Source organism: Branchiostoma floridae, chromosome 5, assembly GCF_000003815.2.
Source record: "Branchiostoma floridae strain S238N-H82 chromosome 5, Bfl_VNyyK, whole genome shotgun sequence".
Taxonomy (NCBI): domain Eukaryota; kingdom Metazoa; phylum Chordata; class Leptocardii; order Amphioxiformes; family Branchiostomatidae; genus Branchiostoma; species Branchiostoma floridae.
This window is the reverse complement of record NC_049983.1, coordinates 175,369-195,334: the sequence shown is the minus strand read 5'-3', so window position 1 is coordinate 195,334 and position 19,966 is coordinate 175,369. Positions and strand designations below refer to the sequence as shown.

At 39.2% G+C, this 19,966-nt stretch overlaps 1 protein-coding gene across 1 annotated transcript in view; it reads left to right on the top strand.

Moving 5' to 3' along the window:
• Window positions 1-19,966, top strand: part of LOC118415799 (voltage-dependent L-type calcium channel subunit alpha-1D-like) — a gene marked incomplete in the record, with an annotated part of 160,687 nt that overhangs the window by 102,796 nt on the left and 37,925 nt on the right. The window contains 11 exon segments of the mRNA XM_035820626.1: window positions 444-507; window positions 1,786-1,876; window positions 3,237-3,284; window positions 5,004-5,145; window positions 6,492-6,621; window positions 9,261-9,320; window positions 10,305-10,411; window positions 10,975-11,062; window positions 12,605-12,712; window positions 15,645-15,697; window positions 19,472-19,618. Of these exon segments, the coding sequence (XP_035676519.1) occupies window positions 444-507; window positions 1,786-1,876; window positions 3,237-3,284; window positions 5,004-5,145; window positions 6,492-6,621; window positions 9,261-9,320; window positions 10,305-10,411; window positions 10,975-11,062; window positions 12,605-12,712; window positions 15,645-15,697; window positions 19,472-19,618 (1,038 nt within the window).

The window sequence follows — 19,966 nt, the reverse complement described above, 5'->3', positions numbered from 1 at the left end:
AGTTAGAGTGACTGTGATACATTTTATCCATGCAAGTACCAACTTATCATCCTGCCTCAAGGACTATATTCACTTGGGAAAATGAAATCAGAAGAGACAATATTTAGCAATTTTAGTTGTTAGAGATTCTTTAAGAAAAAAACATGAAAAACCCTGTTTGTAGACCTAGCTCCTGGTTGTACGGATGTTGTAGAGTAACCATAGCAAGGAAAAGGGTTTGCATACCGTTACACCATGCATGCTACGATCTATAAGAGCCAAAGATCACCAGTTCTAAGTTGATATCTCCTTTGATAAAGTTTTGTGCACAGTTTAGACTTTAATTCTAAAGAAGTAGTACTTTTCTAACCTGTACTAATGATACTAGTGGCGTGTCATTGTGTACTAATATACTAACACATACTAACATTTTCCGGTCTTGTCCTGATTGCTCCGTTCCTCAGCAGGTCACAGGAATCCATGGAAATGCGACCCATCTCACCGGAGAGTGCTTCCAGTCACACCAAGGTATGTTGTCTGTAACGCTAGTTCACCTATATCTGTGGGGTAACCTATATTCGTTGTTTTTAAAAACAGGGTGTTTAGAAATATCAAATCAATGGATAGTGCATTCAAACTGCAGTATTTCTGAAATCCAGCTTGTATAATTGCAATTTGAAACCACTGTCCTTCGACTTGATATCCCTACATGCCCTGTCTTTAAAAACAATGGATATAGGTAACCTCTCAGATAAAGGTGAGCTCAGATGAACTCGATAAACAGTTAAGCTACTCTTCCACCTTTGTTTTGACATGTCGAAAGAGAAGACAAACAATATAATACAGTATATGTAAATTTAGTTAAATTCCTTAAGCTCCGCTCTTTTCAACAAGCACAAGAAAAGTGGAACATAGCTTTACATTTGACTTTAAGATTTAATTTTGCCCCAATTTTATGTTAGGTTACCCTAATCTGAAGATGTAGTGGCTTAAGGTTAGGTTGTCTTGTATGCCTTCCAGATCATCTTGCCCTCTAGACTATGACAATAAGTAAAGTGGAAATTTTGCTCAATGAATGCAGTGGAAAATAAAATACATTTTATTAGTCAGTGTCCTCTCTATGACGTTAAAAAAACAGATTATTCCCAACAATCGCTACAATTTCACCGAGCTTTTACAATCCAGGACATCACCAAAAGACTACGTTTTTACTTTAGTCACAAAACCCACTCATTTTTCAGTGTGTGGGACAGTTCATTAACCACTGCCTTCTAAGAAGAAGTCAAATCCAATAATAGATGCACCTTCTGTTGATTAGACATTTAGTGTTATGTATTTTTTTGTTTTCTCTTAGACCACACCAATTTAATTTCTTGGTTCACGGATTCGCTCGCTCCTATTTTTTGGAAAAATAAAAATAAAAATAAAAATTACCACTCAGCAAATTTTCACCATTAATGAAACCATTCACCAACTTTCTGGTGTAGCAAATTGGCCTTTATATTATAAGCTCCTTAAAGTGTGGGTACAGGTGCTGTTACTGTACAATAATAGTGTTTTTGTACTTTTTTCAAGCTGAAAACTTTTTCTTTATGTTTTAGATTAGCCATTACCTTTACTCCAACCATTTTACAATTTTTATTTCGCCCTCTCGCTCCATATTTTTTATGAAAAAATCCGTGAACCAAGAAATTAAATTGGTGTGGCCTTAAGAATGTTCATGCAAGTAGCCTTGGGGCATGATTTTGCAAATAACTGAATATTGACAAAAAGCTGTTTGTTTGTTTGTTTGTTTGTTTGTTCCAGGTAAAAATAGATGTGACTGATACCACTCAGACTGATATTGACGAAGAAGCAGAAGACGAAGAAAAAGATAAAGCCGCTGGAGAAGGCGGAGGTAAAGATCACCTTTCATATCTTCCAAACCAATACTTAAATCATGGTAACTTCTTGGCTTGTGGATCTTCTTTATCGTTAACTTTTTTTCAGGGATACTAAGAGAGAACAATCTTCAAATTAAATACAATGGTTTAACCATGGCCCTGCTGCCTGACTCTATTACCAATACAGTGCCAAAAGGCAACAGGAAGAAAGTTAAACAAGGTGTAGTTTGCCAAGTAATTTTGTAGATCAGCTGTTTGTTTTTTTGGATGCATACATGCCTTGTGTGTATTTTACTGTGTTAACCATCGAACCCTGCTGGACTTCAAAGAGAAGCAGCTATGCATAGAAGGTGGTTAAAGGGAGCCTTCAACACTTGTGCATGTATTGAAGTCTGTATGAGTCATGTAAATTTGTCTTAGGTAAAGGTAACAACCATTTTTTCATGGTTCGATAACTATGCTTGACAACAATGGGTCTAACAACTTTTTTTCCCACAAAGTTAACCGGACATAAGGGCACAACTCATGTAGACTTGAAGTCTGAATGGACAAGTGTGAATGGGCTGGAACTAAAGCTTATTATAGGTGAAATGATTGAGTGATAGCAGAGTTCATGAAAAGGAAGCACTGATCCTGGATTTCCCGGAACCTGGAGAGTACCTCATTGTTGACTGTCAGAATCCTTCACACGGTGTGATGAGTAGTGTTACATGGAAGGAAATAGGTTTAACCCCAAAGACCTAGGGAAAAATTTTGTGTTTCCTGTTACTCAACCAAACCTGGTAAAAATCTGTCAACCCTAGCATTTTTTTTTTAGTTGTTGTTGTACCTTGCAGTTGTACCTTGGTCTTGTACACTACCAAGGGAATTTTTTATCTGACACAAACTTAGTGATAAAAACTGTATTTTCCGACATGTCCTCTTCATATGTAAAAATGAAAAGATTGATATAAACAGTCCATCTACCCTTTATGTTGATGCGCTGTTGACAGCAGAAATATGGAATAAAGAAAAGAGAGGGAGAGAATCCCTACCTTCTGTCTGATTTTTTTTCAGAACCATAATCAGATACACAAAATTTAATTTCCTAGGCCTTAGCACTCTAAGCTGGGAGATGCTACTCCAGAATCCTACTCTTGGAGTGCCTTTTCACAAACTTAGTTTCCTTAGACTATGAACACATGACTGTTTCAGGCACTTTCTCATTTGTTGTTAGCATCATTGTTTGTCATCACCTTTCGTTACGTAGTGTTGAGCTTCCTATTTCGTTCCTTCCTTTCTCGAGTATTGCATTGTGTTGATTTTGTGGCTTCTGTTGCACTTTCTTTTATTCACCTTCTGTTGGTGTCTTCTGTTTATCTGTGTGTCTTTAAGGAGAGGAACTATCTGATGAAGCAGCTGCAGCAGGGTTACCATGGGATGGTAGGTCCAGTATAGGAGTGTGGCAACTGAGTTGGAGCTATACGATGTACACCACCAAACTTATAAGGCCATGTTGCTTTGATTATATGGATGACATCTTGTGATAACATTAAAACAGATGCAAGCAAATTGCAAGAAAAAAAGTTTGGCAAAAAAAAAGTTGTCAGAAAGGTTGAACAAATTACTAAATATACAGAGTGTATTTTATAAACAATTATAGATTCTACATCTTTCTTCTCTGATATCTTCTTCTTTGACTTTAGAATTGACTTTGATTCTACAACATTGGTATCCGTTTTCCGATATGTTTTATTTGCAGTTTATGGCATGTATATTCAATCATTTTGCAGCTACTTTGTACAATTTATGGGATGGCCAAATACTTACTTTTCGGATAGGGACAAAAATTCATGCACGCATAGATGCCCTCCATATAATTGAGTTGACATGGCCTTACTCGTAGGGTTTACAGAAATTCTGAATGTACCCAAGCATCTTTTGCACGAATATTGCAAGGTTTTGATTCATTTAGCCATCAGATGAATAGATTAGACGTTTGGATAACTAGTACTTAGCCACTACATCTACTACTCTCATAGTAATGAGTGTGAGCATGTTAAGCTTTTTATGGTGTTTTGAAGAATAACTCACACATACTTTCTCGTGACTGCTACCCACAAGATGATGAAGGATCCGAATACTGGGACGGTAGGTTGGGATGTGAACGGCCAGTGCAGCAATGTGTACTAATTGGTATCTAATTGTACTAACCCTTTCAGAATGCTTTACTAAACAATGCTGTTATACCATTCTCTGGACAAATTAACTCTAATAACAGCACTTATCTCTTTTCATAGGGCATGAATGCGATTACTAACCATATGAATATCTTTAACAATTTCAGCCATTCGGCACCTATGGTACTGAATAATACTTTGCCTCCTGTTTCATTAACAATAATAACCTAACCTTTAATTGCTTCCCTTATGACTAAACACTGTTTTGACTACACTACTGTACAGCTTTCAAATCTGTCATACACACCTCAGTGTGCTACCAAAGAAATGCTCTTGATGAATAATAGGAAGATTGATATACTAGTATGTGATTCACCAATGGCAAAGAAACTAGGTTTCAAGCCACCTCATTGGTTGGGAACTGGCCAATCCCACAACAGCACACCGTGGTAGTGAAGAGATTGTGACGTGTGATTGGTCAGTTCCAGACCAATCAGGAAGGTAGATTCACAGCATGAAGGTATAGTACCTTGAAGACAAAGTCTTTTTTTGAGGGTGGAGCTGAGACCTCATTGGCTAAAAACTGGCATTTCTGGCTTTAGTGTAACAATTTAGATCAATTTCATAGACCCCAAATCTTCCAGTTACTGGATTAAAGATCACAGAACACTTACAAAAATTTGCCACATGCTTACTTAATACAGAGGTAAACATTGGTGGTCTGTCTACCAGAATATACTAAAATGCACATTTAAAGGGTGAAATCTATCAAAAAAGCTGTCTGTTTTGATGACCAATTAGGCTTGGGTTGACATCTAATTTAAACTATATCACACCCTACATTTTCCACATGTCGTGTTTGGTTGATTTTAGTCAGTGACACCCTTTTTTATGTGTATTATAGTGTGTTACTGTAAATATTGATGCCTGGTACATTATTGTGTTGCATCACCGTTTGATTGACATGTTCTTGACCTTGCAGAGGAGGATGACGACGACGAAGAGGGTTTGAAGCCCACCCCAGTGGGCGCCCGACCGCGCCGAATGTCTGAAGTCTACATCCCAGATGAAAAACTTCCGATCCCAGAATATTCGGCCTTCTTCATCTTTAGTCACACCAACTTGTGAGTACACTGTGGAGGGTTACAAAAAATGTATACGAGGGGCGGTCAATAAGTAATGCCCCTGACCCACTTCCAGTCGTCTGATCTAGATGAAATTTTGTATGTGTAATGAATCATATCTTTATAGGTTATGTTTAAAAAACAGCTCTGAACTAATTGTGGTTTCTGATTTACTGGTGTTTGAACTGAGCCAGGTGCGAAATGGACCAGGTGTGAAATGGAACCAGTTGAGTGTCGCGCAGTGATCCGGTTTTTGTATTTGAAAGGACGCACACCAAAGAAGACCCATCATATGACCTTGTAAAACGCTGGCATCCTGAATTCAAACATGGCCGGAAGTCTGTGGAAACAGCTCCCAGACCTGGTCGTCCCTCTTCTGCCATTGATGAGGCATCTGTTGGAGGGCCAACCTGGGGTGTCCTACAAAAACGGTGTTCAGAGCTGCATCAAACAATGGGAGAAATGCATAACTCTGGGTGGTTCCTATGAAGAGAAAGACTGATAATTGTGCCAAGTTTCATTAATCTCCTGCTATGGAAAATGGGTCAGGGGCATTACTTATTGACCGCCCCTCGTATTTAGGGATCATGTCTTGTGCTGTATCTTTAAAATTTGTAAACTTGTTAGCTGTTCCAAACACTTAGAAACAGTTTGGGTGTAAAAAAAAAAGAACTTATATATCAGCCTGATGTTTAAATTCACGAAAAGCTTGTTAATAAATCCATAACTCCAAAAAATAATCATTGTACAGACATGTAACAGGTACATGACATTGTATATCAGAAGCAAAATTAAAACACCTCCAAATTCCTTGTTGTAGAAACAACTGTAAGCTAAGCCATTGCTAATGGACCACACAGGTTCACAGCAATGCTTTAAGTGGTGAAAGAACTGTATGTACACATGTATATCTGTGGACAGTGCTAGTTTAATACAAAATGTATTACTATGACTAAGACATAATGCTAGCTCACCTTTATATGTGGGGTAATCTATATCCATTGTTTTTCAAAAGGGACTAGTATCAAGTCAACGGACAGTAATTATAATTAGAAACTACATAATTTTGAAAATGTTTCAGTTTAAAAACCATAGACTGTCTACTTCACATCCCTTATGGATATGGGTTTCCTTGCTTGAGGATAAAGGTGAACTAATGTTACACATACATGTGTATGTTTTACTGTGTCTAAATGGCTTGTGTCATCTGTATCTGTATCTATATAGCCGGTATAACTGCCCTTCGGCGGAACACACCAAATGTATATTTGTTGCCTCTTGTACATATTCTTGACTCATTGTTATATAGATAGCTTACTGAGTAATTGTTTCCTGTTTCTCGCCAGGTTGAGGAAGTTATGCCACAAGATCATTACCCACCCCGTGTTCACAAACCTGATCCTGGCTCTAATCCTGATCAGCAGTGCTGCACTGGCTGCAGAGGATCCACTGAGGGCCGAGTCTCCCAGGAACATAGTAGGGCCTCGCACTCTTCATCACACACTAGTGTTCCAGGAACATAGTAGGGCCTCGCAGTCTTCATCACACACTAGTGTTCCAGGAACATAGTAGGGCCTCGCACTCTTCATCACACACTAGTGTTCCAGGAACATAGTAGGGCCTCGCACTCTTCATCACACACTAGTGTTCCAGGAACATAGTAGGGCCTCGCACTCTTCATCACACACTAGTGTTCCAGGAACATAGTAGGGCCTCGCACTCTTCATCACACACTAGTGTTCCAGGAACATAGTAGGGCCTCGCACTCTTCACCACACACTAGTGTTCCCAGGAACATAGTAGGGCCTCGCACTCTTCACCACACACTAGTGTTCCAGGAACATAGTAGGGCCTCGCACTCTTCATCACACACTAGTCTCCCAGGAACATAGTAGGGCCTCGCACTCTTCATCACACACTAGTCTCCCAGGAACATAGTAGGGCCTCGCACTCTTCATCACACACTAGTGTTCCCAGGAACATACTAGGGCCTCGCACTCTTCATCACACACTTGTCTAGTGTTCCAGGAACATAGTAGGGCCTCGCACTCTTCATCACACACTAGTGTTCCAGGAACATAGTAGGGCATCGCACTCTTCATCACACACTAGTGTTCCCAGGAACATAGTAGGGCATCGCACTCTTCATCACACACTAGTGTTCCCAGGAACATAGTAGGGCCTCGCACTCTTCATCACACACTAGTGTTTCCAGGAACATAGTAGGGCCTCGCACTCTTCATCACACACTAGTGTTCCCAGGAATATAGTAGGGCCTCGCACTCTTCATCACACACTAGTGTTCCCAGGAACATAGTAGGGCCTCGCACTCTTCATCACACACTAGTGTTCCAGGAACATAATAGGGCCTCGCACTCTTCATCACACACTAAGTGTTCCCACCAGACTCGGGTCTGAAATAAGAGTAGCAAGAGAAAAATCCCCAAACATCCTCTGAAACTCTGTTGGTAAAGAAAATGTATTGTGCTTCATTGTCGGTCTGACGTTTGACTGCTAGACTAAAAGTTCAGTTTTCTGCATTTTGAGAGGCAGATCTTAACTATATCAACCTACCCCCAAATAGGGGTGAGTACCATGTACAATGTACTGGACAGGTACAAAACTGTTTTTTTTCTTCTTGTTGGATGTGTCCAAAAAAATGGACTTGAAAAAAGTCAGTGGACTGGATTTTGGACCGATTAGAAAATAAACAGATTATATCTGATTCAGCAGTCCAAGAAAATAACAAGAGTGAAAGAAAGTAGAGTTTACAGTCCTTTCTGCCAAGTGTCAGACATGTACCTGAATTTTCTGTATATCAGTACCGACCTCTACCCCAAAGATACCTAGACACCAGTCTGGTGAGAACACTGCGGCAGACTTCATCATTTGCTTCTGAATAAACTGCCTTTACTGTTGCTGCTCTTGCCTGTCGCAGAATCACACACTATCACAGCTTAGCTGCAACCCATATTAATTCAATGAAGTTCACCATCTCTCCATCATCCTGATAATGCATGACTCTGCAAGTCCTGTTCGTGGTTTGAATACTTGATTTTAAATCGTTGGTTACAAAGAAACCAGTCTGAGAACGAAAATTACATGCACTACAAGCATGAGATCAAGCTTAAAAGTTCTTTGGCCACACCAATATTAAATGAATTGGCCAGCCCCTATTCAGCCAAAAATAAAATGAAAATTCACCACACCTCCCATTCAGCAAATTTTCACCATTTGATTACTCAGTCTGAAACCATTCAACAACTTTCTAGTATGATATTGAACTGTAAATTGGCGAAGGTGCCTTTCTTTTATAAGCTCCTTACAACATGGTTATGTTTACCATGGCAGTAAAGTGTTCTATTTATGAAGGACACAAGTACATAAAAAGGACTTTTGGTATACAGTCTTTTTGGATAACTTTTTTTTTTGCATTTCCAAAGTTCATATGAAGACATTTTAAAGTTAACACGTTACTTTCTCCAAATTTAGCCTTCAACTTCACTGCACCCATAAACAAACTGTTTCATTCCAGCTCATACTAAGTAATGCATCCATCATGCCAATTAATGCACATGCGACTGAAGTGTGCTTTGTGGCTGTTGTACACGATCACTCTAATGAACCTTCAGTGCTAAATGATTATTGATGTTTAAATTGTAACATTGCCGCTGACTCATGTATGTGCGGGCTGTCTCAAGTGTAAGTTTTTTGTGGAGGTTTCACTCGCAAAACTTGTGAGATCTGGGGGCATGCTGCCCTGGAAAATTTGAAAAAAGTCAAGCATTTCACACATTCACAGAAGAACATTTGATTCATTTGAAATTTGGAAGCCTATGTTGTTAAGTTTTGTTGTTTTGGACGGATTGGTTGAAGCTTTTGTCCCTCACAACAAGGAAATTTCCCTCCTAGGATGGAGGGATAGGCCCTGGAGACAGCTCTGCATGTATGTTTGCCTTGCTAACAAGTTTCCATACTAGACAAACCGTTAACAGATGACGACCACATTAAATAATCATTCTGATTCATCGCCAACTGGAAGACGGAGCCTCCTGCCAAACTCTTCTCACCGGCTGTCCACTAACAACTGTGCCATCCTTCCTATGCCATCACAGATTCTTGGATATATGGACTATGTCTTCACCTCTGCATTTACAATTGAAATTATACTGAAGGTAAGCGTTCGATTGCTTCGTCTGAATGTTCGATGTAACGTCAGTTCAACCCCTCCCCTTGTTTTCTCTTTCTTCCCTGTCTTGCAGCATCTGAGATATATGGACTATGTTTTCACAACTGCATTCACAGTTGAAATTTTACTTAAGGTAAGCATGAAGATAAGGTAAGTTGTACATGCAGGACGAGCATGGTATAAATGATATCTGTACGCTTACATGTACCACTGGTCCTTGCAATTTCAACCTCTTGAATTGCAGAGGTCATTGCGCATTTGCACTGTCACAGTGGTACTACTTGCAATTTTAACCTCTTCAATGTAGAGTTTATTGCGTATTTGCATTGTGGTAGTACTAATTTTTTGATTGCAGAGTTCATTGTGCGTCTGCATTGTAATATTCCGATATTCGTATTGTACACATTTGATGATTTCTGTACATACCTAGATAGTCTGATTTGTTTCAATAACCATGGAGTTGCTGGTTTTCTGGCTAATACTCTTCCCATGCCTGGGAATCCTTGCAGAGCAACAAGTCAGCAAGAATTTAAGCATTCCTGCTTGGAGCCCGCAAACCCTAGCCCTCTTGTCCTGATATTCTCATTGACAGTTTTAGTAGTCCCAAATATTATGAGTCCCCTTTTGTCATATGCTGCTTCCAGTGTATGTCGAGAGTAGTTCTACAAGCAGTCACGACTGTAACATTTATCCAGCTGCTTTGCTAGTTTGTACAGTACAATCGTTGTACCATGGCAAACTACTGGCATTCTTGGGACGACAGTAAAGGTGTCATTCAGCAGTCTTGTTACAGAAAAGATTGCCCTAGATCTTTAATTTGTTGATTTTTGGCACTGCCGCCTTGAAAATTTTATGGCATCAAAATGTTACAACAGCCTACGTCAATGTGACCGTAAATGTCCATGTACAGTATGGATCAAGGAATCTCAGCGATGTGTACTAAAGATGTTTAATTTGTGTCTGCCACCAGGTGATAGTGTTCGGGTTCATCATGCATCCGGGGTCATTCTGCCGCAGTGCCTTCAACCTACTGGATTTGCTGGTTGTCACCGTGTCCCTCATTTCTATTGCTTTCCCGTAAGTCATGAGCTTTGTTTGATATATGCAACATTTTTTAAAGTAAAAATCTAAATTAAGAAAGTATTCAAATCCAATTCATTCTCATAATAAACTTCTAGGCGTTTTGAGTGGCATCCATCACTTTTATTCAGTGTCACTAAACTGGCAGAAGTGATGCTGAAGAAGATTGATGGATGTCACTTGAAACATCCAGATATAAATCCCTGTTTTTTATCCAGTTGTAGAGATTGAATTGTATTTGAATATTGTTTTCTTTGATGTCTAAGTTCTCTAACCTGCATAATTTTATGTAACATCATAAGCTTCCTGGCTTGTTTGAACAATTTCTGATGTCACGTTATAACATTTGACTGTAACTCTGGCCAGTTTACCCTCTGAAGTGATTGGCCATCATTGATCCTGAAGAAGGCAACAGTAGTTATTGAAAATTAGTGTGCTCCTATTAGGAGCATTAGTAAGAAATTAGTAAGAAAATTTAGCATTGTAGTAATAATGTCTATACTGCCTAGTCACAGTTGAGCTTTCCATCAGATAATCAAAGTTTTGTTGTTTGCCCACAGGAAAGGAGGTGTATCAGTGGTCAAGATCCTCAGGGTACTGAGGGTTCTTCGGCCTCTACGAGCAATTAACCGAGCCAAAGGACTTAAAGTATGTCTTCTCTAAATCTCTCTGTGATTAAATCTTCGGAAAATGAAGATTAGGGGGAAGACCTTTTCTTATCAGTGTTTGTACCATTCTCTCTGAAGAGTAATTGTAATTTTGATTTTTTGTTTGAACCTTTGTTTATTTAAGAAAGCGCAAATTGGCCTGTAGGCCACTTTTCATTAAGGCCATGAAGGAAGAGGTAAGGGTCAGACAGTGTTTATACAGTTTACATAATTTTTAAGTCCTAATGAGTCTTAAAAGTCACACAAACTCATTTGATGCATCTTTTATTGGGTACAAAAAGTACTTTCCCAACTCGCTAGAGTGAGTTGCTTATAGCACATTAAAGAGTTGGATCATACCATTACAAATCATCCAAACCCTATCCTGATACTCAGACTGGAGCATTTCATTAAAATTTACAATTTTAAAAGCAGGCGAATACCCTTAAGACAACCCCACACTTCTGGCATATTGCAGGGCCCAAGCCCGAACCCCAGTCAGATTCGTACTCCTATTACCTGGACCCTTAGCTCATGATGAAAGAGAAAGAAATTTGGTTCAACGCTTCCTGAGGAGACTGGGTCTTTAGGGAAATGTGGCCCAGACAATCTAGCAATTGATGAGCTATGGGAGGAATAAAGTGTGAAATCCCTCTGTAACTGTCTTATGGATTTTCATTAGTCTATCTCCACATTGTAACATTGTCCACTTGATAATGGTTGACCCAGCTTTGGTGGCGCATCTCATTGCTACAACAGGATGCCCAGGTGTCAAATGCTGTCAGTGCAGAAACTGCGAATGAGTCAGACTCTATATGATGCACAGATAGTGATATATAATTACCTAGAAACATTCACATTTACAAAACAGTTCATTTATAAGGAACAATAACAATCAGCTTAATAATTTTGGTTCTTAACTTAAAGGTACCAATTATAAAGAATGTGGCTTCATCCACTTAATTAGGCTTCAGCAAATCATATAACTGGAGGCTTCCATTGTCAGTAATTCGAATAATGGATTTGGATGTTGGAGTTGCTGTTGATACAATTTTTTTGTTGGACACCAGATTTCCTCAACTTCTGGCATACTTCACAATTGAAACGTTTGTTTTCTTGGGTTTGTGACATACATGTAGATAAGATGATAGTATATTCTGTATCACTCTAGGTCCCATCCCTCCCTTGGGTGCATTGTAGTTGTTGTTGTTGTTGTCCTTGTTTAACGTCTATTATTTCGCTAGACGTGCTCTCTAGGTGCTGGGTAACACAATGGTACAGTATGTGTTTGATTGTCTCTTTAGGTATTTACAATGTAGCTCTTAGTGTCTTTAATACTTTGGAGTAGCTGGAGCTGTTTCTAGGAGAGCACGTCAAATCTGTGCATAGGGCTGGTACCTGGGGTGATATATATATATATATATATATGGTGTTGGATTGACATCTATGTTAGTTTACCATTCAGGATAAGATACAGCGTGACATGTACACTGCAACTGACACATGGACATCTTTTGATCCTCCTGATTTCCTCTCTCTGCAGCATGTCGTCCAATGCGTATTTGTTGCCATCAAATCAATCGGGAACATCATGCTGGTCACCTTCCTACTACAATTCATCTTTGCCGTCATCGGCGTCCAACTCTTCAAGGTAACCATGTGGCCGCATGCAGTACTAGCCGGTTGTGGATTCCCTCCCACAACGCTCCACTTTTTAACTGCCAATGCTGTCACATTAATGTGGAGTCTGTCTAGTAAGTGCAAGGACATGTTTGACCCCGCCCCCCTCCCCACAAAGACACAAAAAAATGGAAAATACACCCCAACCTCGTCTGGCTTATTGAAAAGCTTAGTCTCCTCCTGTCATGGCATGGACAGATGCTATGAACGGTGCACACAGAAAATTCTTTATATGACAAATATAACTGTACCAATACATCTGCAATTCAAGTCCTGTGGACAAGACAGTTTGGATTTGAACCTAAATTATAAACAGTTTGGAGCAGAAGTGTTACCTGCTGAAGTACACATATCAAAATCTTTAATTTATAAACAGAGAGAGGTGCAAATGATCATGCATCTGTCCTTATGTGTTGACTTGTCAAATGCTTTATGTGTTTAATATCAAGAATCCAGCATGTAGACAAATAGTCATAAGACTGAGGTTTTTGGCAGGCAGAAGAATGCATGGCCACCCCTTTTGTAGCTGAGACCCCTGCTAAAAACAGGCACTTACTAAATGGACGACCATAGTAAAGTGTTTCACCATGTCTGGTTGTAATGTGCTGCTTGTTGTTTACTGATGTGTGTGGCAGGAAAGACTCAGTGTCTCCTCTCAACTCACTCTGTCATTTGCCTAAAATTTTGCAGTAAAATACGCGATCACTATATCTATATTCAACACAAGATCTTCATGCCATATCATTGTATATTAATTTTTTTAAATTCACTTACTTTTTAACAAAAGAAAAAAATTTCTGCTCAGTTTTAACATTGTTACAAGAAGCTGGCTGTGCACAGTGTAGAAGACAAGTTTAAACAACACAAATCGCTTTTGTCGTATGCAGGAGAAAATTTGTTCACAAACTGCCCATGTCATTGCGTACGTCTGTAAATAATATTCTGAGTGTGAACTGCATTCCATGGCAACAACTTGCTACCTTCCACCCTTCCACTTAAACTTTATTGGGCAGCTTTTTAATGTTTTCATCATAATCCTCTTGCCATCGTTTTGGGACTTGACATGTTGCCAAGCTACAAATGCTAAAGCAGCTAAGTTTGTGACCCCATAATAGTAACTGCAATCATACTCGCTTCTTTGGGGTTTGGAGAATGTTGTTCTAACGTGTTCTATCATTCGCAGACGTGCAAAATGATAGTTTTTGAGCAAAATTCCCATATGGCAAAAGCATTTCGTGTGGTTTAAATTTGTCGTGCAAAATTTAAAGATGATGAGGTTTTGCTCCAAATTGTTTTTGATTTTGAATGGCCAGTTTCAATTTTTAATAACTTTCATGTTATTAATCATTGATTAAATTCAAATTTCATCATTGATGATCGTCAATTATTATGAACTTGGTAATTGTCCAGTCAGTTTTCAAAATGATTTTTCATATTAATTGCATACTATTAGTGCCACTATTTCCACTTTCATTATAGTGAAAACTTTTTTGTGATCTGAAGAATGGTAAGTGAACTGTGGTGAGTTGAAAGGAAACTCTGGTTAAGCGATGCCATTTGTGAGTGAAGTGTCGATGCCTTGTTGTGCTTTCCCTGTCCTCCCCCAGTCCTCTTTTTTTCCACACCAGCAAATAACACCAACCCGACATACTTCTCACCGTGAATGTCTAACTCTACGCATCCTAGGAAACTAGGGGGCAAACCGTCGGCCGTGTACGTTCTGTGGTGAACACACTGCATCAGCATGTACACATAGCACGGAATGGTCCGTTCCCCTTAGTTTGGGCTGGCGACGACTGTCATGGCATATCGCCTCGTTTGCCCTCTTCGTTTCGTAGCATGCCGTTTTTCTCGGACGTGACTAAGCCTGATTGTCGTGCACCTGTTTGTCGTGGACTGCTTCACAAGTTTTGTACCGCGGGCCGACAAGGCCCGCGGCTATCACTGGCACTTTTACAAATTATTTCATTACGTCTACGTATTGTTGGCATGTCTAGATAATTTGAGACTGTTTTTGATAAACAATTTAAAGTATAAAAGGAATGCGTATCGTGATCAGATCAGTTTCTTGCACAGTTTGTTTTTAATTCATAGCAAATTCAGAAAAAGCATGCCAAATAGATCTTGATAACTTTGTTAATATTTTTCTTGTTTCAGTGGAATGCTTTGTGACTTTGTAGAATCGATCAAAGTTTAAAATTACCTGATTTATAAACTACCAAGCATTGTGGCTGAGTAATGACATGGAGTGCATATTGCTTTATTTTAGCAGAATGAACGGTTGATTCATTTACAAGTGTTGGCCAGGATTTCTCAGATAGATCAAGCATTCTCCTTTTCTTGTCAAAAGATCTCAGAAAAGGTCTTAGAAAACTGGAATTCATCAAAACTTGCCAGCCTACAAAGTACCAGTGTTTATAATAATTGTAATATTACCTTAATCACTGAGTATATCAAATGTCCCTAGATTTGAATACCTGAGAATAACTGGGAATTTCTACATTTGTAATTTTCCGAAATTCAGATGGGACAAGTTAACCTATGTTATTCTCCCATTATATTGCCTGAAATTTCCTTTGAATTGCCTTTTCTCGAAAGCCTCACAATGTCGTTTACAAACCCAAATGGAGTTAATCATTGAATGTGCTTTATTAGACAATCTTGGTCTTCCTGAAGCATCCTGACAACACCTGATTGTAACACAGACAACAACATTGTTTGCTGTTTTCTATTTCTCCACCCTTTGTTTCCCCCCTCCCCCTGTCACTTCACTTTGTATCCAATTTTACCCATTCCCATACAGGGCAAGTTTCAATATTGCAATGATCTGTCTAAAATGACTGAAGACGTCTGCAAGTAAGTGACTGCCACTTCTGATTCTTCCTCCCCCCTCTTCCCTGCAGGGTACATTTTTTCAATGTAATGATGAGTCCAAAAAGACTGCTGCCGAGTGCAAGTAAGTTCTTGGTGCCTTTTGGCGTAAGTACAGCATGTGGGTGCGGGCGATGTTTCCTCCCACCCATGTGCGCGAGGCACCTGGCAGCATTGCCGGGGTGTTCCACTTAGCATACTTGTATGGACATGTGCAAGTTTACTTTGTCTTGTGTATATCACGTTATCCTTTTTGCATACGTACCCTCTCGTTACCATCTGATGCTTCTAGACCGCCCCCCTTATGATTGTTCACCCCCCCATCTCCATTGCACACTCTGTAGAGACTACGCTTCCCTCTATCTCATTTTCTGTTTACTTCCGTGTGGGTCTCATCGTGTGTTTTTGTTGAACCCCGTGTGCTTTGAAGTTTTCTGTTGTTTGTTGCTGTTACTGTGTGTGTGTCTTCCTCATAGGATACATGAAACACTGCAGATGAGGAAAGCCAGTTCATGACGTGAAACAGTTCCACTGTATACTCTGTGTTTCATGTGACATGTTTCAGAATCCACTGCAAGTCATGTTGGCTTGAAAGCTTGGATTCACAACACCATCGTCCTGTTGTCGTGATCACATTGTGTTTGACCACGTGCACAGCTGTGTTGTCTACGACACAGAAAAAAAAACTGTTGCACAGACAGTGTTCTTTCACCATTTCCATCTTGTCTCTTCTCTAACAAATAATACTTCACAGAGTCTTCTAATTCACAAGTTTCAACTCTAATCTAGTCCGGGGGTGCTGATACTTTCAGCCCCATTCATTCTACATGTGCTAATCAAGAAATCTTCCAAACAAACACGACTGTGCTTTCCTTTTATTCCATGCAGTTTTCATTGATCCGAGTAGTGATATCATACTAGTATCCCTAGTCTATGTAGTAATGTAGTGTAGCAAAGTGTTGCCAGTTTAACTAACCGAGTCCATATAGTAACAATACCTATAGTGTTAAACTTGCATGTCCTTTTCCCACTACCTTGATGTATCACCGGTTTATAAGTTTGATTTTTGTCACGGTGTACCACGGTGTGTTATAACACATTAACGACTTCAGCTTTAGTCCAGCACTTCTGCTCCATCTACCCTCCCTCTCTCTCAATCTCTCCCTCTCTCTCTCTCAATCTCTCCCTCTCTCTCTCAATCTCTCTCTCTCTCTCATTCATGTCACTCCTCTGTTGCTCCTACATCTTCTCATCCTCTCTCCATCACTTCCTGACCTTTGACCTGACCTATGACCTGACCTTGACCTTCCATCTCTCTGTCCTGTCTTCTGTTTCTCTGTCTGCCATCGGTTATGCTAACTGGAACAGCCCTTATTCTTCATTCCATCCTATATTTTATTAGCACCTCATCGCCTGGGACACTATCTTCATCGATTTTTCTAATTTTTCTCACGACTTTCTTTAATTTTACAGCAACATCACCAAAACTTTGATGCCCTGTAAATTTTTTCACCTTTTATCACGAAATGCAGAGATAATTATCTTAGATGAGTGATGATAACTCTGTGCAGTTTCTTGCATTTAAAAATTTGTGTAGAAATAGTAGAAATACTTTTGTGTGACTATATACTAGAGATGTTAGAATTTCATCAGTATGTACATGTAAGTTTAAAATACTTTGCTCTTCCAAACACATTCTTTTCATGATCTAGACTTGTTTTTTCTTCAAGTTGTAAAAAAAATGCTGAGGTTACCGGAAAATTGATATGTAGTGTGACAATAGTTTCGCCTCATTTTATGTCTTACAAAGTCCGATGCTTAAATTTGCACCAACCATTAAAAGGTTTTACGCACAGTATTTTCTAATTTGTTGTGAAAGCATAGAAATTTAATCAAGCAAAACATATTCAATTTTTTTATGTAATGGCCATTTTCCACCTAAAAGATTTGGATATTGAAACTGTTTCAAAAAGACTTTCAGAAGAGGTTAATTCTGCACAACCAATGAGTTACCTGCTGTTTCTGTATCTCCAAAACACTAGGGATGGGGAGGGGGGCTGGCACAATACTTCACACTGTGACAAGGTCTATCTTAACTAAGATTGATTTTTAAGGTGGTTTTACAGGGCATTCCATAATAAGATTGCACACTTGATATCAAAAAGGACATCTCAAAAGGATGTTTTAATACTTAATATTAATATGTACATAACTGTTACAGTCTGTTAAGTAGATTATTTACCATATTTTAACATTTCTAAATCTGTAATTAATTCATCATGAGTGCTAATAGTATAATTCTTTTCTCCCTAATGTACTCAATGACACGTCATGTTAAAAGTTACCACTAAATGACCAAACATATCTTCACTACCCCTACCTCTTAACTTTCTATTTCGTCCGAGATTGTTTCTGTATTCCGTAATCGCTATATGATGCTCATGGGATTAAGTATTGAATTGGTCTGATATTGTCAAAAATGGAGAAGTTATAGTTACAGTGCTATTAGTAATTTTTAAGTGACTCTTGTATACACTGCATAATATGCGTTCAAAATCATTTGATGGGAACCCGAGCAATATAAGTACGAGGCCTGATCCATATCGTAAAGTACGCATTGGCCGAGGTATGACATAAAAGACAGAAATGTCATATCCATATAAACTGCAACCCAAGGATCTTCTCCTAAAGTATATTCTTTGTACTTCAGATATTTTCCCCCTGAAATGCTCCAACCACCTCTTCTGAATCTGACAGTGTAGATAAAGATGGACATCACAACTGAAGAGGGGAATTTCAACACTTCCAATTTTTTTACAAACAAAATCTAATTCATTCTGTCTTAATTGGTGGTGGCGACACAGCTCACTGTCTTGTCAACTTTTTCTTCTCAGCACTTCACTCAGCTGCCAGAAACACTTTTCCATCTTTTCTTTTCCATACGAAAAGAACATAATTGGGGAGAAATTTAGTAATGATCTCTGATATCTGGTGTTGGTATGGTATCTTATAGCATGGTTGTCGCTAAATATCTGCTTAATTTGTTGGTTATCGATATATTGACAATTATATATAATCCTGATCTTGAAAATCAACATGTAAAGCAGTTTCTTGGTACAGTCCAACCTGTACAAGTAACCACTGACCAACCATTTTTTGTGGTCCCTTTGATAAGTTTTCTCATTGACATTGTAAGTAAAAATGCAGTCTACAATGTATAGTTACGGCCTGTTCAAATTTGATTGGTCCGCAGAATGGTCTTCTTGGACAGTTTTGACTGTACATGTAGTTTCAGGGAGTGAATCCATTTTTTTTTAATTTTTGCTATAAAGATATAGAAAAAAATGAGAAAATCTTTCGTGTCCACAAGTAGCCTGGGTACCATCCAAGGAAAGTACAGTATACACAATATACAGCCAGTTCTCTGCTATTCCACCTGGGAACTTGGATTCAGGCCACTGAGTGGTCCCATTGGTTTAGTAGTATGCTCCTATGTGCGCTCCTGGTGACCATGAAACTTGAAATGGTTCACTGATTGCTGTATTCGAACATAGGTATTTGGACGCCTGTTCAAACGAGCGCCGTAGAACCCATTCCTTAATTTGCTCATTAACTCACGTGACCACCAGAAGATATGAATGTACAAAACAAACAAAAACAAACAAAAGGAGTTACTACTTGGATGGTACCCAGGCTAGATTACCAGCCTAAAGAAACTTGTAAAAAAAGGTAAGTGTACCATTACCAAGAGTCTGTGTCACTCCCTGATTGCATGTCCTACAATAGTGCATGCCGTCAGCACTGGTAGCGGTGCTGACAGTGTCCTAACTGCCCATGCCTTACTTCTACACTACTCCAGGGGCTACTATATCATTTATATCGACGGCAACGTGGAGAACGCAGAGCAGAACGAACGAGAGTGGGACGTGAACGTCTTCAACTTTGACGACGTTGGACAGGCCATGCTTTCCTTGTTTACAGTGTCCACCTTTGAAGGGTGGCCCAAGTGAGTATTACACCAACAAAAGAGCACTAAGCTATCCATGTGAATGTTCAACATAAAGGCACTGCCATAGTTGACAATGAGGATTGATAAAAGGGTTTTGCGATGATCTTGTGAGTGTGCCAGTATTGGCAGAATGAGGAAAGTAGCCAAAATGTTCAGAGTCAAAAGAAAATCTCATGAATTTCCAAATGTTATGTGATGACGAAACATGTAGGAAAAAGGGCTTTAAGAATGGGTTTTCGGAAAAACCTGTCCAGTCTGGACAGCCCAATTCCCCTGTCTGGACTGGACAGGGTTTTCTGAAACCCAGTAAGAATATGCCTAGTGTTCACATTGTTGTTCCCATTG